This window comes from Phaseolus vulgaris, chromosome 4 (assembly GCF_051622355.1).
Source record: "Phaseolus vulgaris cultivar YP4 chromosome 4, ASM5162235v1, whole genome shotgun sequence".
Taxonomy (NCBI): domain Eukaryota; kingdom Viridiplantae; phylum Streptophyta; class Magnoliopsida; order Fabales; family Fabaceae; genus Phaseolus; species Phaseolus vulgaris.
The window spans coordinates 49130169-49152124 of record NC_143501.1 but is presented as its reverse complement, the minus strand read 5'-3'; the positions used below and the strand labels follow the sequence as shown (position 1 = coordinate 49152124).

At 26.1% G+C, this 21956-nt stretch overlaps 1 protein-coding gene across 1 annotated transcript; it reads right to left on the bottom strand.

Annotated features, from left to right (window-relative positions):
- Window positions 1-11659: 11659 nt before the first annotated feature.
- Window positions 11660-13384, bottom strand: HSFC1 (heat shock transcription factor C1). Its single transcript, XM_068647294.2, has 2 exons — window positions 12965-13384; window positions 11660-12556 (listed from the first exon to the last, which is right to left on the bottom strand). The coding sequence occupies exons 1-2, from the start codon at window positions 13187-13189 to the stop codon at window positions 11828-11830; spliced, it is 954 nt and encodes a 317-aa protein (XP_068503395.2). The 5' UTR covers window positions 13190-13384; the 3' UTR covers window positions 11660-11827.
- Between the last annotated feature and the right edge of the window lie 8572 nt (window positions 13385-21956).

Genomic DNA, 21956 nt, shown 5'->3' with positions numbered 1-21956 from the left:
AATAGAAACTAATTTAGAAACCAAAAATTTTTTAGTCTTTAAAATGGTCTTTAATTTAGTCACTATAGCAACTAATTATTTTTTGACACTAAAAATTAGTTTCTATTTCATGATTTTATTGTAGTGCCTAAGTATAATGTTGGAGATTCGACATCGACTAGAGATTAGAACAATTCATTGTATATAAGTGGGTGCAAACCTCACTTCATAAGCCGATTTTATGAAGATGAATTAGGTTTACAGTTCACTTCTTAATATGGTATCAAAGTCATTTTCGAATCTATCCTAACGAATATTTGTTGGGCTTATCAGGTCACCCGCTATCGAGTTATTATCAGACCTCCTATCATACATGAAGGGGTGTGTTGGAGATCACATCGACTAGAGATCGAGATAATTAATTGAAACTTAAATTCAGTTCTTAATATATAATTTTCATATGGATGGTAGAGAAATTGAGTTTGCAAAATAAAGTATGATGCAGGAACTCCATCATAGAATAGCAACATGTAGTAATTAAAGTATTGTGATGCAATTTATATGGTACTATAAGTGGACATTGTGAGATTAAAAAGTGATGGTTAACGTATAACACACGACATGGTGGTTAATTATGGTTAAAACTGGTGGCACGTAACACGACAGATGCTATTGAGGTTGGCATCATGAATGAATGCATATTAAACTGCAATTGCATGCGTCACTTAAACAATAACACTTTGATTATTTTATTTTGTGAGTAACGTGGGTCATTTACATTCGCAATTTTGTTTTTAATATGTGGTCGCAAATCACTGTAAGCTTTTTAGGATGAATCTGTGACACCAATTTTTTATCTCCCGAGACAAAGGGTTTTGTTGAATTAAGAATTTGGCAAGAAACAAGTGTCACATTGTGTGTTGTCTGAAACTGTGGTATCCACTGGTGCAAGCACACGTCTCCTACCCTAACAAATAGGAAGAAAAAGAGTAAAGAATGGAATATTTATTTGATTTGTAGGATCTGTACTTTGAAAAAGTGCATCTTTTCTGTCCTACAAATGCCTACTAGGACTGCCTCTACTATCAGATTCATATCCTCTTTTCTTTATACATTTTTTATTTATACATATTTTACTCTAAAGTATAACATGCCTTAAGATCTATTAGAATAAGGATCAAATTAATTTATAGTATATAACTAATTATAAATTTTATTTTATAAGTTGTTCGAGATCTAGGTCGACTAGATATAAAAATATTTTATTGTATATAAGTGGGTGTAAACCTCACCTCTTAAACCGGTTTTATGGGTTAAGTTAGGCTTAAAGTCCACTTTATAATTTGGTATCATAATCATTTAAAGTTTATCTTACCAAGTGTTTGTTTGGTCTATCGTGCCACCCACGCACGAGCTGTCATTTTCGACGTGAGGGAACCTCATCCATGAGTCGATTTTATGGAGTTGGGTTAGGTTTAGAGTTCACTTAATATAAGTTTATCTTATATAATGGTTAAATATATTTTTTATTATGTGATATCATGTAAAATTAATTTGTGTTTTTAATTTAAATTTTAGATTTTTTTAAATATTTGTATTAGGAAAACTATTGAAAAGAAGTATGTTAGTTTTGTTTATTTGTTCAACAAATTTATAATATGAACTATAATATTAAAATATTTGAATGAATTTGTAATATGAACATTTTATTGATTTATTGTGGACTTAGATGTTATAATACTTTAATATTGTTTATGTTGAATATTTGTTTGTTATTTAAGAAAAAATTCTTATAAGTATTCATTCTAATAATTTCTTTCTGAAAGTATTTTAAAATATCTAAAATTTAAACTATAAATAGAAATTAATTTCATGTTATATTAAAAAAATAATATATTTTATCCTTTATAAAATTAGATTTTTTAAATTATAGATTAGATTAAATTATAAATTAGTTTCATAAATAATTTTATAAGATTAAATTAAATTTAAAATTCATTTATTAATTCATAAATAATTTTATAAGATTAAATTAGATTTAAAATTCATTTCTTAATATAACTTAACTTTAAAGTTAACTTTTATAATATATTATTTATTTACTTTATCATTATTCAACTTTTTACCTGTTTTCAAAAACTATTCATTCAATGCCAGCTGTTTTCGATATTCTTTTTCTTCAAATAAACAAGTCTAGTTTCAATAATAAGGAATACGTGATTTCTTTCGAAAATTTTCTTTTAATTAAGTTTATTCTGAAAGAAAAAAATTGCTGTTTCTATCTTACTTCTGAATTAATCTTAAAAGTTCATGACTTTCTATATTCATTATTCATACGATTATTCTTGAATTATTAAAATATATTAAATTTTATTTTCGGTCACCTATGGTCTTAATCCATTCTGCGGGATAAAAATACGATAGTACAAAAAATTGGAGATTTTTTATTTATTTTTTTATTTATATTGTTTATTTTTTGTCAAATATATAAAACTTTTGACTCTGGTAATGATTATATAAATTGAAATGGAATTATAAATTTTACATTAGATACTATGCATTTAAAATAAAAAATTTATAAAAGTTTACAAATTTAACATCACACTCTATTTTGCATTTGATTATTAAAATATACAGTATAAAAAATCATATACTAAGAAGTGAATATAACTTACTCGTATGTATACAATCATAATGAAAATTATTAATTTTTTTATAAAACTCACACATTCTGTATATTTTTTTAATTATGTTGAATAGTCTTACTCAATAGTTAGTGTTTCTATTATGAATAATTCGTGTAGAAAAATTATTTTTCTAATCATTAATTATAAATATAGTCAATGATCAAACATTCAGATGTACAAACCACACTAATACCCATTACAAAATTATCATGGTTTAATAAATATATCAACATTATTTATTATCGAACAAGGTTGTAATTAAGAGAACTATTGAATCTTTTTTTTTCGATCGGTCTACTCTTCCCTTTTTATTTTCGAATGAACTATTTTTACACCTTTTCCACTACTCGTTTCAATAAAATCTGAACTCAGATAGCATATATAAAAAACACTTCAACATTTAAGTAAGTTTTCAACTTTCGACACTCTATGTATTTAGTATTAGAAAATGACATACTTATCGACTTTAATGACATAGAACACACCAATACACTATTAAATATCATTTATTACTAAAAAGTACATAAAATAACTTGAGTTTAAAAAAATTGCAATGAAACATCCTCAAATCATCTTGGGAGAAAAGAAGTCTCTCTTTACTTTTATAAAAACAATGTCCTAAGATATTTTGTTTAAAATGTCATTTTTATGGTAATAATTATTTATTTTATTATTTATAGTATTATTGTAAAATGGGTGATGAGCTGTAGAAGTTACACGTGGTGGAGCCAAAGCAGTAATGGAAGTGATGGGTTCAACGTCCACCGCAATACTGTGTGACAGAGTACCACCATAACGCTGCTCATTCTTCCTCCTGTGTGGTGGTCTGTGAGTGAGTGCAAAAGTCACCACCAAGTCCTAAAAATTATAGTGTTCCATTTTAATATGTTTATATTTTCTTACATATAAATGTAAAATTTATTTATTTTTTAATTAAATACATAATTATTAAGAAAATTATTTTAAATTTAACTCAATCCAATATAATCAAATTTAAAAAGATTTGTATTATTTATATAATATAAAATATTTTTATTTATCGATACTGAATTTATCACATATCTCTTACATCAAAATTATGTATATGACACTCTATATATATAACAATTTGATAAATATAATCTGATAAATTTGATATAGAATTTATCACACATTTCTTATATCGAGATTATTAATTCATATATGACACTATATATTTATGAATAATTAATAATAATCTGATAAGATATGATTTAATAAATTTTTTTAGAATAAATTCTAAATAATTTATTTAAAATTAGGAGAGAATTTAAATAATTGATATTAGAAAATGGAGTTTAATAAGTTTGATCGAATCATATAATATTTAAAATGTTTGATAAGTATTTGAAGATGTAACAGGAAGGAGACACGAGTCATGTAGTGGCCCCACGTGAGTTGCACGAGAGGCAAGGTGGTAGGGGTCCCGTTTGAAAAGCGAAAAGACCGTAGAGTTTGTCCTTACGTGAAGCCTGGGACCCACCCAGTTCCCACTTTTTCTCCCGTTACGTTCCATTATTCGGAACGATGTGGGTCCCGCGTTCGCCACAAGATGCCTCGTCCTCGTGACGCGTGTCGCTGCCACCAGCTTAGATGGTCTGGATTGGGTCCCACATGATCAAATTCTCGCGTGCATCCGTCGTCATCCCTCACCCTATCATACTCTATCTCTGTGCCTTTTCTCTTTTCCTAAGCTTTAATTTACAATATTTTATTATTATTAATCTTGTTCAACTTCATTTTAAATTCTAATTCTTTTTTCAGCTTAAATAACTTAAATCGTTTTACTTCAGAATTAACTTTCGTCCAATAATTTTTTATTTGAAATCAAATTCAAACAACTTAAACTTTTATTTGAAAAAATTTCACAATTTTTCTTAATTCTTATGAAAAAATTATTCTAAGACTGTTAATCATATTGCTTAAAAATTAAAGTATAATTTATATACTTATTTTTTTTTCAATCTATCAAAACACTTTTAAAGATAAAATAGTAACGAAAAATCTTCAAAAACAAATAATATTTTGAATACGTTGATTAACCATCGAAGTTCTCGAACTTCTCAAACTTCAGGATGAAGTTTAATGAAATTTAATGAATTCTCATTTCTCCATTATATACTATAATTTTTACTTAATTTGGAATCTACAATTGTTCATGTGAAGAAAATGGAAAAAAAATTAGGTTTCTCTTGTAAATTTATATAACTTAAAGTAAAATTATTTAAAATCATTTTTAGAAAAAGGTAAAATCAAAAATTTATATCATAAGTAACTTAATTTAAGTTTATAAAACAATATTCATTTTTTTTTTCGGATAAGAGTTTAATAATGAGTTTATTAAAAAGGTTAAAAAAAAAAGTGTTTCATTGTTAGTGTTGTGTTGCCAACATACTAGGTGTGTCTACAAATATATTCTCTCTTTTTTTACATAAGAAATATATTCTCTTAAGAATAGAAAAATGCATATTATTTTGTTTGTATTGGGTTAGTGTTGCATAGTTATTCTACAGTATCATTCCTTTACATGTTTTAGAAGCTATGACCTACATGGTTAACATGCTAATTATATATTAATCAAATTTAATTATTTCAAACAAATTAATAATCAGTTAATTTATAATAAAAGAAATTCATTTTATATTTTTTTTTCTATGATCAATGTTTGGACAACAACACTGTATTTCTTGGATATTATTTGTTTTGAAATGAAATAAATGAATTTTTTTAAAGCAAATTGTAGAAAAATGTGAGGGCAAAAAGTGAGGTGAAGTGACCTTAAAGAGGGACACACGTGGGTTCAGAAACACACTTGCATTGTCAACTCTTTGTAGTAGAGTGGAGTTTCCACTCGTGTCACTGTTATTAACTTATATTTAAACAAAACTTTGCAGAGAAAATTAATTAAATCATTTAATTTATCGGTTTTGGAGCCATAATCAGATGATCAATAAACTTTATAATCTCAAATAGTTAAATAAGAAAAAAAAATAATACCTTAATTATCTTTATTAAAAGGATACTGTTTTATGTTTTCACACAGTTGATTTAATTCTTATTATCCAAATTTATAGTATTGTGTTTGAGATTGAAAAACTAAAGTTGTTATTTCATTTTATAATAAAATCAAATGGTAGATATTCAATTAAAAACTATAAATAATTTGGATATTTAATATAATAATATTTTTTTAAATAATACTCAATTAATAAGAAATTTAAAATTTAATTATTTTTTTATATGAAAATACGAAAATAATAATAAGTAAGATATCGGTCATATTATTCAAATTGATAGTAAAATAAAAATAATTTTAAAAATATAATTAAGAATATAAAAATTCATGAAATACTTAAAGTTTTTTTGATATAAGAAAGGTATTGAAATGTTATTAGTGTATATGTTGAAGAATTGGTTTAAAAATAATAGTAAAATGATAAAATTTGAGTTCTTTATTGAGATTTTGATAGCATTTTTATTATGACTTAAAAATATAGTAATTTTAATATTTTTAAATATATTGAATTCATCCTAAAAAATTAATAAAAACAGAAAATGTGTACTGAAAATGATGATGTAAAGAAATGACGTTGAAGAAGATTACATAGTTAAAATAGTTGGAAGAGAAAGAAAGAATAGAAGAGTGATTGGAATGTGTGGAAGAAATAATTGAAAAAATGAAGATGAAATAGGAAAAGGTTTGAGACATTGGATGCAGCAGAGCAGTGAAAATGATGGGAACAAATAATCAGAGATTCAGAGCAGTGGAACAAATAATCATTATGTCATCTCTGCTAAATATTTACTACAAACTATATTACTAACCAAATATCTAATTCTCTTTTTTATCACTTTATTTTTTATACTGTTTAATAAATAGTAACCAACTATATAGTATATGAAAAAAAATAATTATATGTTAATAACTCCAAACTAAATTATAATATGCACATGTATGGTACATTATGGTCTCTGATTTTTTACTTTGGTTTTCTATTTGTTTGTTAATTTTTTTTACTTTCATATTCTATTTGTTCTTTAATACTTGATTGAAGTTAATTTGTAAAAGATTATCTAATAATCAAAGTAGATAATTTGTATAAAAATGAATGATATATCGATGAAAACGTATTTTTTATTTTTGTGAGACAATGTTTATTTATAATAACTATTTTGTTTATGGACCGTACTTAATGCATATTCTTACTAAAACAACATTATTTGATTTATGGTGTATTATCTAATTTATATCATATTATCTTATTTATAATATATCTTTTTTTTGTTTATCTTAATATGTTAAATCTATTTTCGACAGACTTCTTATACGAGTAACTTCATCCATTTAACTCCAATTAATACATAATAAAAAAGAAATAATTTTTTTGTTAAAATGTAAATCTTAATTAAAAAAATAAATTAATTTTAAAATTATATTATATCACATCATATAATTTTAATTTGGAGATATTCACTTATCATGAAATTATATCATTATTAAATTAATTATATATCATGAGGTGAGGTTTGCACCAGCTCGTACGTGGGATAACATATGATGGGTGGTCCGATAACAACTCAATAGCGGGTGGCCTGATAAGCCCAACAAATATTTGTTAAGATAGATTCAAAATGACTATAATAACATATTATTAAGTGAGTTTTAAGTCTAACTCAACCTCATAAAACCGACTCATGAGATGAGGTTTGTACTTCTTATATACAATGAATTATGACGTGGGATCTCCAACATAATTGTTAAAATAATATTTATGTGAAAAAAAACAAATGTATTACCCTGACTTGTCAATTAAATAAATAATAAATAATCAGAAGAAATAAATACATTCATATAGACATACAAAGTTTATCCAATTTCAAACTACATATTTATTTACATATCAATCAAATTTTAATTTAATGGAAACAAACATACTTTTTACCATCTAATTCTTAAATTTCATCATACAATTCTTAAATATTTAGTAGAGAAAAGTTGTGTTTGCATTTAATTAAAATAATTTAGAAACATCATGTTTTTGTTTTTTACCTTCATGTAGCCAGAGCATAGAAGTAGAACCTGCAGGTTCTGCATACAGAGGCTGCGCCACATTCAGAATACTGCATTGTTTCAGTCTTCATTTAGTACCTTAATGTTTTAGTACATTCATGCTTCATTTTCATCTAAGTATATCTCCAACATTTTAGGTCCATTAAAAATAAAAATATTTTATATTATATAAATAAGTGTAAATATTATTATGTAATTTAAATTTATAAATTTGAATTATATCTAAAGTTTATTTTTAAGAAATATAACAAAAGTATGTTGTAGCTTATAGAGTTTTAAAATTAATATTTTTCTTTTGAGATAAAAAAAATATGTTGCAGTTTAAAAAATGTAAATAAATTTTGGATAGTAATGAACAAACCGTAACCTTTTTGTGCTATTTATATTAATTTCAAACATTTTGTTATAAATTTTTTAAAATTGGAAACACTTGTTCTGGTTCATAACATGACTATTTTTTTCTGCAATTTTTAAGCAAACACACCAATAAAAAGTAAGTCAAATTATTTTATCTTAGTTTTAAACATTAAAACATAGAATATTTGAATTTATTAAAAATTATTAAACTTGTAACATGATCACCATTCGAAAGAGGTTGGAAAATAAAGTATTTAAGAGTAGAACGAGTGTTTAAAAACTATTCAAAAAAAATATCTAATATATTACAACTATGATATATACTTTGATTTTCTTTTTATTAGTATTTTCCTTTTTTAATATATTACTAAAAATTATTAAAATAATTTTTAAATTGATATATAATATTAATTATCAAATTTTTGACTACTTAGTACATTATAAATTAGTTTTTAATTAAATTAATGATTAACTTTCTCATTTTAAAGACTAATAAATTATTTTTTTAAATTATTTTTTCTTATAACATTTTCTATTAGTACTTTTCAATTCTCAAACATATATTGTTATTACTTTTCAATTTTCTTTGATTCCTTTTTATTTTACTTTTGGCTTTTTATTCTTATTACTTTGATGAGACCATGAGTTAAGGTACCATATGTAACTCAAGGTATAAGTGTGTTCCTTATTATTAAATTGTTTTTTTTTAAAAGCCATTCCATTTCAGATTATATGACAAAAGTAAAGCAAGATAAGTTTCAAATTTGGTGACTTTAGGTTACACATGGACTAAAATGTACATCATCAATGACAAAAAGGTTTATATCTTAAATAGGAAAATTTACGAGGTTTATATCTTAAATAGGAAAATTTATGTTAACCGTGTAATTCGTTTTTGTTATTATAAATATGGGTAATTTTTATTTACTACGTGTATATAGGTTAATCATGTTTATAGGAAATAATTTTATTTAATAATTATTTTGAACCAGCATGATTTCATATTTATGACAAAGAAATTATTTGAAAAAAAAATGATTTTGATTATTAACTAATTAAAGTTGTGAACCTCTTGAATGACTTTAAGTTTTAAAAACCTGTTTCTCCTATACACTCCAATTGATTTAAAAATTCAGCTTTTTTAAAAGTTAGGTATGTGTTGAACAAGTTTTGTAATTGTAGTGTCTTTAGTTTATTTTTTATTTGAGTCGTGGTGTATTTAGTTATTTGAGTCGTGGTGTATACGACTCCAATTGATTTAAAAATTCAGCTTCTTTAAAAGTTATGTATGTGTTGAACAACTTTTGTAATTGTAGTGTATTTAGTTTATTTTTTAATTGAGTCGTGGTGTATTTAGTTATTTGAGTCATAATACAACAATTGGTGGTTTCGCAGGAATGAGTCATTACTTTAATAGTTGGAATTTGGCCCAAACTACTATTTGTCTGAGTACTACCACTCCCAAGAAAATTAGTGATTCTCTCAAGCCTCCACCATGGGGCCTTTTCTTTTTGAACCTCTAGAGGAAGAAGTACCACCTGATGTCTGAGATGACGTTGATGGGTGTTAGAGTCAAACAAGAGTTGTATGAATCGACATGTTGTATAAGTGAGCGAGGAGTTTTCCATTGTGTCGCATCGAATTCTGGCTCCTTTGAGATGTAGTTCATATTGCTATCATTAAATTGTTGAGATTGGACTCGATGTTTAGCTTGTCGAGTTGTCTTGACCTCATGTTTGGTAGCATGATCAACATCCCATAACTCTTCCATCAAGTCGTGGTGCCTGATGATATTAACGCTTCACTTTGCTTGAGGGCTTTGGCTGAAAATTATTGAAAAAAATTACATTGATAATCATAAATAGTGCTTAATGTATCTAAGGTGATCTATCAGTTAAATATATTACATGTATCAATACATCCCACACTTCATCCTCTATCTTAAAACTTTTTGAGGTTTCGTTCCATTTGAAACCACCAAGTCACCAAATAGATTGTGGAACTCGCGTCATTTGTTCTTTATACTTTTCTGCCTGATCTTGACATCATTCTTTGTAATCCCTACCAATCCACTCTAAAGTAAGGATTTACAATGTTAGAGTAACCATGGATAGTTCAACTATCATCCATTTAATTACCCAATCGTGTCTCATCAACCATGACACTGAGCAGTCGAAACTTCATGTTCGCGATCCATTTTTGTGTTCATGAATGTCTGCAAATGACTTTGGAACAATACTCTTCCCATAAACTATGATAAAACCTAATAAAAAAAATTAAACTTTCACAATAACATAAGCAATTGCATACCCTTATATTCATAAAGGTTGAATGTGAACATTAAATCAACAACTTTTTTTTACAAAAATATAAACATTAATTCTATAACATTAATTATTAGAATAAGTTGTACACATTTCATTCCTTACATTATCTTGAATATGTACATGGGGTAGATGGGGGTACCCAATGACACATCTTATGTTTCATGTTTCCCTGATTAAAGGATGCCTCAAGGTTTGATACAATGAGACTTGTTGGATTCTTTTGAAAGTTAGAAAGAGCTACCACTACAAGAAATCATTAGGCCAATGTTGCAATCCAATGAAAATGATGAGATGAAATCAAAAAATTAGTTATGCAAAAGGGTTAGGTGACACAATTTGAATCATAAAAGTAGAAGAAAAATGAGGAAAAAAGAAATAATGTTTTATTGAAGGATTATGTGGGATGAACTCATTATGTGTATAATATGCTTACTTATAAATATATTTATTATTCTCTGTGATTCTTATATCTTCTTCCGTGATATCTTATATGTAATTCTTCACAAAGTTTTATTAATTGCTAAAACTTATGTATCTACTTTTATATTATAGTGTTTTAGTAATTTAATGATCTATTAAATTATATACAATTCTATCGATTGTTTCTTTGATAGGAAATGTTTTTAAGCACGTTACTTGAATGCTGCATATTTGTCTTACAAGGAATACATCTTTCTTAACATTTGTGACGAAAAAAGAGTATTCAAAGTGCATGTGCTTGGTGATTTTCTTAAAAAATATTTTTTACATTTAAAAATTGAATACATGTTTGGCGATATTATTTTTTTGGAATACATTTTAACAGCTATTATGCTCTTTAGTTTTTAAACTTAAAAGGTCTTTAACTTTGTCTTTTTAATTTGTTATTATTCAGATTCAATTATACGTGGTTCTAATATTTATTCTCACTTACTCTCTCTTGTCTTTTAAACTATAATTTTAAAAACTTCTAACATAAATTTCAATAATAAAAAAAAACACAACACCCATAATTTTGTCATGTTCTTGTGTTTCAAGACAATAAAGAAACATGATATAGTTAAATAAGATCATTATAAATTTAAATTTGTCTGTTTGAATACTTATTAGGTTACATGTCCAAAACTCATGCTTAAACCTGGTAATTTTTGCAGGAATGGAGGTAATTAATATAAGTAACTGTGTTATGTTACATGGTCCACTCCAGAAGTATTTATTAAAACATTAAAAATAAACAAAAATAAATATCTAACAAAAATAGATATTTTTCTTCTTTCTTTTCCCCTTTTCTTTACACAGAATCAACGCACAAAAGGATAGAACTTTCAAAACAAAGGACAGAATCCAAGATAAAATCTTGTGGCAGAAATAATTCATTCATATCATAACCTAAAAAATAAAAACTAAATCTAAAACCCACCTTCCAACAGCGAAAACGGATAAGGCGGCAGCGCACTCCCCTCCGCCGCCATTTCCCCAAACAAACTCCCACGCCCCAAATATCCTCCACCCATCGCCGGCGCAGCCGGCGTCACCACCGTCAACGGCGTCGTTACTCCGCCGCAATTATACCCATAACACCCTTGTTCCCCCCAATACCCCGCCGTCACCGGCGAACAAATAATATTATTATTATTATCGATTTCCAAACCCGTCTCCGGCGATGAAGACATGATGTTACCTTCGTCTTCTTCAAACTCCGTCTTGATGCCGGAGGAGGACGAGGAGGAGGTCGCCGCCGTCGAAGGCGGAGGAATGAGGAGGCGTCGCTTTTTCTCGCCGAGGTGTTTTTTTTCTCTTTCTCGGAGAATCCGAGAGAGAACCTGCGGGTCTTCCACAACCTTCGACAGAAAAGCCATCATTTGTTGCGGTCGTTTTTCCGTTGTCTCTAACCTCTTGTTCATTCCTTGAAGCTCTTCCTCCAAAGCTTTCTGCTCCTCCTTCAACCTCGCTATCTCCATCACCATGGCATCGTCGTCCAACTCCTCAAACTTCAGGGCATGCAAATGCGATTGCGAATTGTTGCTCCTCCCTCCGCCGTGCTTCCGCCGCACGATGTTCCTCAACAAATGCTTCTGCCCCCGCAGGAACCACTCGTTCGCGAATTCCCACCGATCCGGGTCCACCTTTCTGAAAGCCTAACCAACATAAATTAAAACATATTAAAGCTCCCGAATTTAGAAAAAACAAGAGATACCCAGAAAGAAAAATCTAACTTTCTGAAACTGGGTTCAGTCCAAATTGAACAAAACTCAAAAAAAATTCATATTCTTTACATGGGTAATTTATACGTTGCCCATAACTCACATATAAATTCGATTATTAAAACTAACCTTTTCTTCGAAATTTAAAGCTATATATTTAGGAAAGATTTGTATTAAACTTAAGACTTCAATGATACTGCAAAATTGAAATGAGTAATCCATGTTTTTTATGAAAAGTTTACATTGTGGGGAAGCATAAATTAAGAGCAAAGAACTGTTGAAAAAGAAGTGTAAGAATTGAATTTGTTGGTTGGGTTAGAGAGTGAGGTGAGTGATACTAACGTAGGTGTTGAGTTGGCGAACGAAGCTGGAGAAGTTGTTGTGCTTGAAGAAAGCAGGGAGCAGAGAGTGGGAGAAGTCGAGGGGATCGAGGACGATGAAGCTGTTGTTGGCAGGGCCCCACGTGATGAGTTTATCGGTGGTGGGATCGTTAACCATGTTGTAGGTTTTAATGACAAACGGTGCGATCCCGTTGTTGGTGTTGCCGATGATGTTGTGTTCCATCATTCCATGAAGAAGGGAAAAAAGGAAGAGAAGAAGAAGAAGAAGGGATGAGGAAGAAGAAACAAGGAGGGATGGTGTGTGCGAGGTGTGAACGTGGGTGTCTGAGTATTTTCTGTGAAGGTGACAGAGAGTGAGAGTGAGAGTGTGAGAGAGGTGAGAGAGGTGAGAGGGTGAGGTTTTTTTCTTTGGATGAGGGAGCACCGTGTATATAAAGGGGACGCGTGCACAGTAGCAAGAGGGCCACGTTGCGACCATCCATAGGGGCTAACCATATTTGCTGGGATCGTGGTGGGACCAGGCTCGGTACACGTCACGCTTCAGCTGCGCGTGGGGTTCTGGAACGCGATGCTGTGGCGGTTGGCGGTGGTCCCCGCCCTTGGGTGAGGACAAGGCCGAGTAAACGACAGCGTGTTTTTGGTCGAAAGATGTGAGTGAGGCAACTCTTTTGTGCTGGCTTTGTCACTTATCCTTGTTTCGAGTAAACAAAATTGTAAATAAAATAAATTTTAGAGACTAAATAAATTTTTATTTTTTAAATTAGTTTTTATTATGGTTAAATGATTTTTGAATTAATATTTAATTATTAATTAAGATTTTTGTTATTAAATTTAGAATCTAAATAATTGGTAGTTAAAACATTAAATATTAATTTAAAAATTATTTAATAATAATAGAAACTAATTTAAAAATATTTTTTTTAGTTTTTAAAATGATATCTAATTTAGTTACTATAATAACTAATTATTTTATTTCAAAAAATTGTTTTTATTTGATGATTTTTTTTAGTGTATTTATTATTTAAGTGACTTGTGAAAGTTATGAAATTAATGTTGTAACTAGTTATTATTTCATAATATTTATAGTTGAGTCCTTGATCATCTTCATTATTAATATTTTTTTAAAATATTTTTTCTCTCAAAATAATATAATCATGTAATTTCAATAGTTGAATCGATAGATAAATTTATGTAATGAGAAGGTTATAAGTATTACATAATATAATGATGAGATCAATTAATTATTATATTTTTTTTATGATGATTTGTGTGTTTTCGTTTTAATCATCTCTTTATTTATTTGATTAGTAGATTTTTAATAGGTTTAATTTTTTTTTATTCTTTAAAATTTAAGATAGGTTTGTTGTGATTTTCTACTTGAGAAGTTTTATTTCTAGTCTTTGTAATTTGAGAAATAATTGTTTTAATTATTTTATTTTTATGATTAATACTTATAAGTTATTTATATAATTATTTTCTTTAATATTTTATTATCAAATACTTAATAACATTTTCTTATCTTTCAAATTAATAATTTTGACAATGTCCAAAATAAGGTGTATGAACGGATAGATTAAAAGAAATATATACATATCAAGGTATAAAGTGAAGGAAAAAAGAATTAAAATACTTTTATCACGTTTCTCACCCTTTCACTCATTTGGGATATTTTCTTTTCACCATAACAAGAATCAAAATAGCAAATAATATAATTTGTTTTTTTGCAGATTATGACGTTTTTTTTCTTGAATATAAAGTTGTATCAAATTTTCTGCAAATATTTCGAACATTCTATAACAAAGTGTTAAATAAAAATAAACATGTTTAATATACTTTTTAAATTATTGAATACAATTATTAATAAGACAGTTACAAGAAACTTTGGAACTATTTCTTTCATAATTTTTCTCTCTATTATTAACATTTCTTGAATACTTTAGTTTATACATTAATAACATTAACATTATTAAGGGAAACATAAAAAATTTTATTAATTGATTTCTTAACTAGTGGTGCACAGAAAACACTGATTTGTAGGATCCAATTATTTGAATCGTGCAATGAAAAAATAGGGAGAAAAACGAGTTGAAAAGTACACCAATAAAGCTACCTCTTGTTTTTTTAAATATTTTTTAAAATTATTTATCCATAATTAAGAATGTGGGAAAATATAATTGTTGATGATAGAGAAGAATAACCAAAGTCTGAAGCAAATCCACTCAAAAAGTGGGACAATATCTCGACAACAAAAAGTAAATTCAAAATCACCATAATTAAACAACCAATAATTATCAAACACTTATATATGTAATATATCTCACATTATTAAATATATTTTTACTTTTTAATTTATAAAAATATTTTTTAAAAATAAAATTGTGATAAATTCTGAATTTTAAAATAGACAATATTTCAAATACAGTTATTAATTTTAATAATATTATCTTAATAAATTTAAGATTAAAACTTTTAAAAAAAAATTTGAAGCATGCACACTTCCTACAATTAGCAAATTAGGGCAAGGTTACGTTGAAATGGTAGAGTTAGAAAAATTAACAGTGTTGCTTTGACGTAAAAATTATGATCATATATACCATCTATTCATAAAGTTTTGTTTTAAAAGTTAATAATGATTATATTTAGTAAAAAGAGTTGAAAGGCTAGTTAAAGGTTTTTAAAAGACCAAAACGTTGTTTTGTAATTAAATTTTTATTAATTTAGTTTATCCAATTAAAAATATTAACTAATATTTACCATTTTTTATTGATTAATGTATATTATATATCTTTTATTTACAAGAAAATCATTAAATTACTCTTAAAAAAAATTAATTACTGTATTAAATAAATTAAATATTACTTTAGATACTAAAAAAATATTATTATATAAAATTATTTTTATTATTAATATAAATTTTTTAAATTAATATTTAATTAGTTATGATCAAGATTTTGAATAGCTAAATTGATAGTTAAAATTTGATATTATATTTTTTTAATATTATTTTATATTTACTTATATATATTATTACTATTATTTTACTAACATCAGTTTAAGTAGAATTTAATCACTTATTTAAATAAAAAAACCTTAAATTAATGTCTTGATCGAAGCAATAACTAGTCTAATTGTCAAAATGTTACCTACAAATATAAATTACACAGAATCTCTAGTGACAAAAATGTTAAATATAATAGTACATTAACATTGAAGCTAGAGAAGGTTTCAGATTGCAAAGTTATAGTGAAAATAATAAGTGTAATTTTCATATTAGTAAACCAGAAAAAAATGTGTTACATAGCATGATATTTAATTATCTAAATTTTATATATTTTATATATTTTATATCATTTTGATGTGTGATTTGTCTTTTATTGAAAATAATGACATTATAATAACATCTCATCTAATACGGTTGGAGATCTCTCGACTATAGATTAGAGTCTTTCATAGTATATAAGTGGGTGCAAATCTCACCTCATTGAGTCGGTTTTATGAGGTTGAGTTAGACTTAAAGTCCTTTTATAATATATAAGTGGGTGCAAACCTCAACTCATTGAGCCGGTTTTATGAGGTTGAGTTAGGGGCCCACTTCTTAACAAATACAATTAATAACGAGATTTTTTTATTAATTAAATATAAATTAAAAAAATTATGAAAAAATATTAAATAATGTATTAGTTTAACCAAATTTAAATAAGAAAAATGATTTGAAAAAAAAAAACATGTTAAAAATGATGAGTTAAGATTTATATGAAGTGAGAGTGACTAGTGTGCCGAAAAAGGTACAGTGATGACTGTAGAGACCTGAACACGCGCGGCAACAGCGAGTGGGGTAGGATAGGATAGGATAGAAGAGAGAGAAAGGGTTTTCATATTTTGAATTTCGCTCAATACAATACAAAGAATTAGGGTTGGAATTGTGCATAATTGAAATTTTTATGTAAATAAGTTATTAAAAAAATTCAATAATTTTAATATAACTTTTGTGAATATTTAATGTATAATATCATTATAAGAAAATTAAAATTAGTTTTAAACACAAACAATAATTAATTATTATTATTAATTAAATTAAGTATTATTACAGAAAAAAAATTATTGGTATTTAAAATAATTAATCTGAGTATTTATTTTTATTTTTATATAGAAGTGGATATTAATTTTTTAGATTTAATACAGAATAATTTATATATAAACATGTTTAAAGAATTCATGCAGAAACTTTAAACAAAATATATTAATTAGTACACTCATTTTTTTAGGGATTCATTAATACTCTTTACTTATTCACTTGTTGATGAATGGACCATAAAGTCCATATTGGTTGTCTCTTCCTCATTGGCTCATTTCTACATTATTATAACCCTTTCCCACTTTTCAAGTGCTGCTTCACCATTGGGGAACACATTTTTATACATCCATTATTCTCATACTATTTTTTTTTCATATAAATATACATATTTATTTATTGTTTTTACAAATTTTAGAAATAATTACCTTCTTTTTCTTTTTTTTGGGCTACTCGATTACTTGCTGATAACTTGAACTTTCGATTATTGATTCAGTTTGTTTGGACTCTTTGTTACATAAATTTGAGTTTGCTCTCACCAACTAGATGTGGATTTTCATTTAGCTATTAGATCTAGGTCAACTCTTGATTTTTAGGTCCAATGATAAAATCAGAATCAGTTTGCTTAATTCTCAAATAAAAAACATCATACTTACTTGTTAAACAGATCACCTATTTATAGTGCTCGTTGTTGGGTCTTAACTTGATTGGACTTTTACTTTTTACACCTTATAATTACTAAATATATTTTTAGTGTTTTGGGTATATCAACTTTTCGACATTTCAACCTCTCGGGCTAGTATATATATATATATATATATGAAAATGCAAAGTTGGCAAGTTGAATGGCTTCCTTATTCCTAATTTGGTTTTTGAAATTTGATTGATAGGAAGAATATGAATGAGATGGTAGTATTTGCATGATAGGTAAGTGAGATTATAAAAGAGGAATCTACTTACCCCACATATCTATAATGGTAGTGATGATCTCTCTTATTTTATTGTTAATAATGTGCATGATTGGTCCTCTCATTTAGGCAAAGTGTGATCCATTACTTGCCCAAACAAGAAATGATGTTGCAAATTTGATTGTTGAGAGTTCATTCTTTTGAATATATTAATCTATCTTACCCACTTCACGTAATATTAAATGTTGTTGTAGAACCATAACCTCCAACAAAACTTCAAAACACTACTTGGCTACATCACCACCAGTCATTCTTACATTAAATAATGTTTTTAGGTTATAAAAGAAGAAACATCTTTTTAGGTCTAAGTAGATATGTATGCTTCATTATTGACTAATATGGAGCTACCTATGTTTACTTCAACTTTTTTATTTCTCATATCCAATGAAAATTCGTGATTTCATAATAATAATCTTGGGGTGAACCTACACAAAAATGCACCTCATTGGATAATTAGGTTAATTTAAACTTTTGAAGTTTTATTTGTGTCGGAAGATGATTCGTGGTTATATACCAAAGTGATTTTCAAACCAACAAAAGTGGAGAATGGATATTAGTAATTAGTAAAATGTTGAAATGATAATTATTAAAAATACTTCACTTTTCTCATAATGTATATAGTAATGAAAGGATTTCTATAATATAAATCATTTTGATGAACCCTAATTTTCCATTTTATAATCATGGTTTGAGATTTAATATTAACTAAAAATAAAAATATTTTATAATATATAAGGGAATGTAAACTTTATTTTATAAGTCAGTTTTGTAAGGTTGAGTTAGTCTTAAAGTTTATTTTTTAACTTTTTTTAATAATAAATAAATTGAATAAAAAATATTTCAGGAATTATGCATTTAAACCTCTTTTATTTTTACAGTTGGTCAATACCAAACTGCAAATAGACCATAATAAAAACATAAAAATTTTATATACATCCAGTAATATAACATTTTCATATTTCTAAATCTATACTACCAATAAATTTTGTCTAACCAATATCATTTCAGCTAAATGTATCAGTGCACTGTATAACCACTTTTTAATTTAATATGAAAGTCATTTGGAAGTCTATTTAAAAAAAAAATATCCAAAATTAAATTACACTTAAAATTTATTTTTTAATAATAAATTGTTAATTATCAAGTTAGGAATTTTTTAATTAATTTGATGTATTCTCGTATGTCAATATAGTCTTACATTCCTCAAACGAGACCAAAGACAATTTATATATTTATTCCTCTCTCAACTCATCGATACACTTATGTGGACAAAACCGATAAAATATTAGAAAATTTGCATGTAGCACATAAAAGTGGAAGATGTTGAGTTGATATACAGTGGAATGTTGGGATATTTTTGAAAAGAGGGAAGAATGAGAGGCTTTTTATTATATCAACACTCTTTCTTCTGTTCCTACGCACACTGTCTCCTATAAATTTGTAGATGCACAAAACTTTTGTTATGTTTTCAAAAAATAATTATTACCTTGTTATGTGAGAACTTATATGTTCCTTTCGAGTATATTATACATATAAAAATAAATAAAAGTTAAGACTCAGACTAATTTACATTATCAATGTTCTTTACTTTTTAATTAGTATATTTTAATTCAAGAATATTGATTAATACTCAAAAAAAAATCTACACTTAAAGAAAGTTAGTTGGTAACATTTAATTATACTAATTCTACATGCAAAATATTTGTTTAAATAACCTTTCTTAAAACTTAATATCAAGGAAAAATAGTCTTACAAATTTCTAATTAAATATAGGTGATCAACAAGACTATCGATATATAATAAAATCATTAGATAGAAATCAATTTTAAAAATTAAAAATAAGTTATTATATTGATTAAATTAGATATTATTTTAAAGATTAAAAAATTATTGATATCTAACTTAATTTTTATTATTAATAAAATTTAAATAGTTTTTAAATTGGTATCTAATTAACTATCAATATTTTAGTTATCAATTACTTTAGATTCTAAAATTAATAAGTAAAACCTTTATATTTAATTAGATACCAATTTATAAATTTTATTAATAATAAAACTTATTTAATAATTTTCTTATATACTTTATTTGTATTTAATGTAAAATAAGACATATATAGAAAAGGGTTATTTTGTACTTCTTCCACTCTCAAATATAGGTTTAAAAAACTAAATTACATTAATTGAAAAAAATTAGTAGTAATTGGTTTTATTATTTCTAAATTGTCTTTTCTTAAAACTTAATACAAGAATTAAAGAGGATTTTGTTAAATGTGAATAGGTACAGAGCATTTAAATCTTTGGTCAATGAAATAAGTAACATTATTGGTGAATGACTTTATCTTGAGTTTGACGTGCATGCATTTAAATATTTTATCAATCTTCTTTTATTTCCAGTATTTATGTTGCCCTTTGCTTAAGGGTACTTCCCAATTCAGTATGTACTTCTGGCCCTACTTATCTATAACTTTATATATATATATATATATATATATATATATATATATATATATATGTATATATATATATATATGATTTAATTCATTATTTTATTTTCCACACTACTATAAATTTATTAAATATAAATCAATTTTAGAAATAAAAAATTATTAATCACTATACTAATTAAATTAAATACTATTTTAGAGACTAAAAAATTATTGATATCTAAAGTAGTTTCTAAATCTATAAACTAGTTTTTAAATGGTATCTAATTAGTTAACAAGTTTTTAACTACCAATTTTAAAAATGTTTCCAAACTATTTAAACATAGTTCAACATATCTAATGCTTAAAAGAAAATTTCATTTTGCCTAAGTGCAAACATTGTCATGTAAAGAGCATATACACTAAAAAAAAATCATGAAATAGAAATCAATTTTTAGAGACCAAAATAATTAGTTACAATAGTAACTAAAATAGAGACCATTTTAGGAACTAAAAAAAAAATTGGTTTCTAAATTAATTTCTATTATTTTCTATTATTGTTAAATAGTTTCTAAATTGGTATCTAATTAGCAACTAAAGTTTTAACTACCAATTATTTAGTTTCTAAATTTGGTAGCAAAAACCTTGGTTGCTAATTAGATACTAATTTAGAGACTATTTAACAATAATAGAAACTAATTTAGAAACCAAATTTCTTTTTAGTTTCTAAAATAGTCTCTAATTTAGTTACTATTGCAACTAATTATTTTGGTTTTTACAAATTGGTTTCCATTTCGTGATTTTCTTGTAGTGATATGTAATATGTGAATATTAAACGATAGTAAATTAAGATATTAATTGATATTAATCTCTTAAGTATTTTTTTTTTCCTTAACACACTTGAGACATTTTTTCAATTCAAAGTAAAAAAATATATAATTAATAAATAATTTGTTTCGATTTTAAGTTTGTTGAGATAATATTATTGGGTTGCCACACTCAAGGTATTATTCGTTTTGGATTTTAGAGTTTCGTCATGAATTTGTCTTTAAAAGACATATTGAAGGGTTAATAAGGTAAAATATATTTAAATTACTATTGATTTCAACTTATAAGGGATGTGAGATTATATATTGAACATACCGGAATAAACTCTCCAAACCAGGATTAATGGAACGAGAGTTTATCTTTAGAATAATGTCAATATTTCGACCTCAAGTTCATTGAGGTGACATCATTATGGTCAATCATCATATCCAAGATATTATCTGTTTTAGAGTTCAAAGTTTCGTCATGATTATCCCAGAAACACATCAGAACCTTAAGAATTAAATATGTATTAAATTATCATTAATCTCAAGTCCTAAGCGATGTGTCAAATTATTCATACTAAAACACAACTCTTTCTAATTATAAATTTTCATATTATCTCATGCATATTAATATAAGAATAAAATGTTTTCCGAAAATTTCACCGAAAACTTATTTCAAAAAATTATTAAAATTCCAATTTTAACTTTGAACATCC

Coding starts and splice junctions, on each gene's coding strand:
- HSFC1 (XM_068647294.2), bottom strand. CDS start 13,189: ATGATGGAACACAACATCATCGGCAACACCAACAACGGGATCGCACCG. Junction 12,557..12,964: donor TTCGCCAACTCAACACCTAC/GTTAGTATCACT, acceptor TATGTTGGTTAG/GCTTTCAGAAAGGTGGACCC.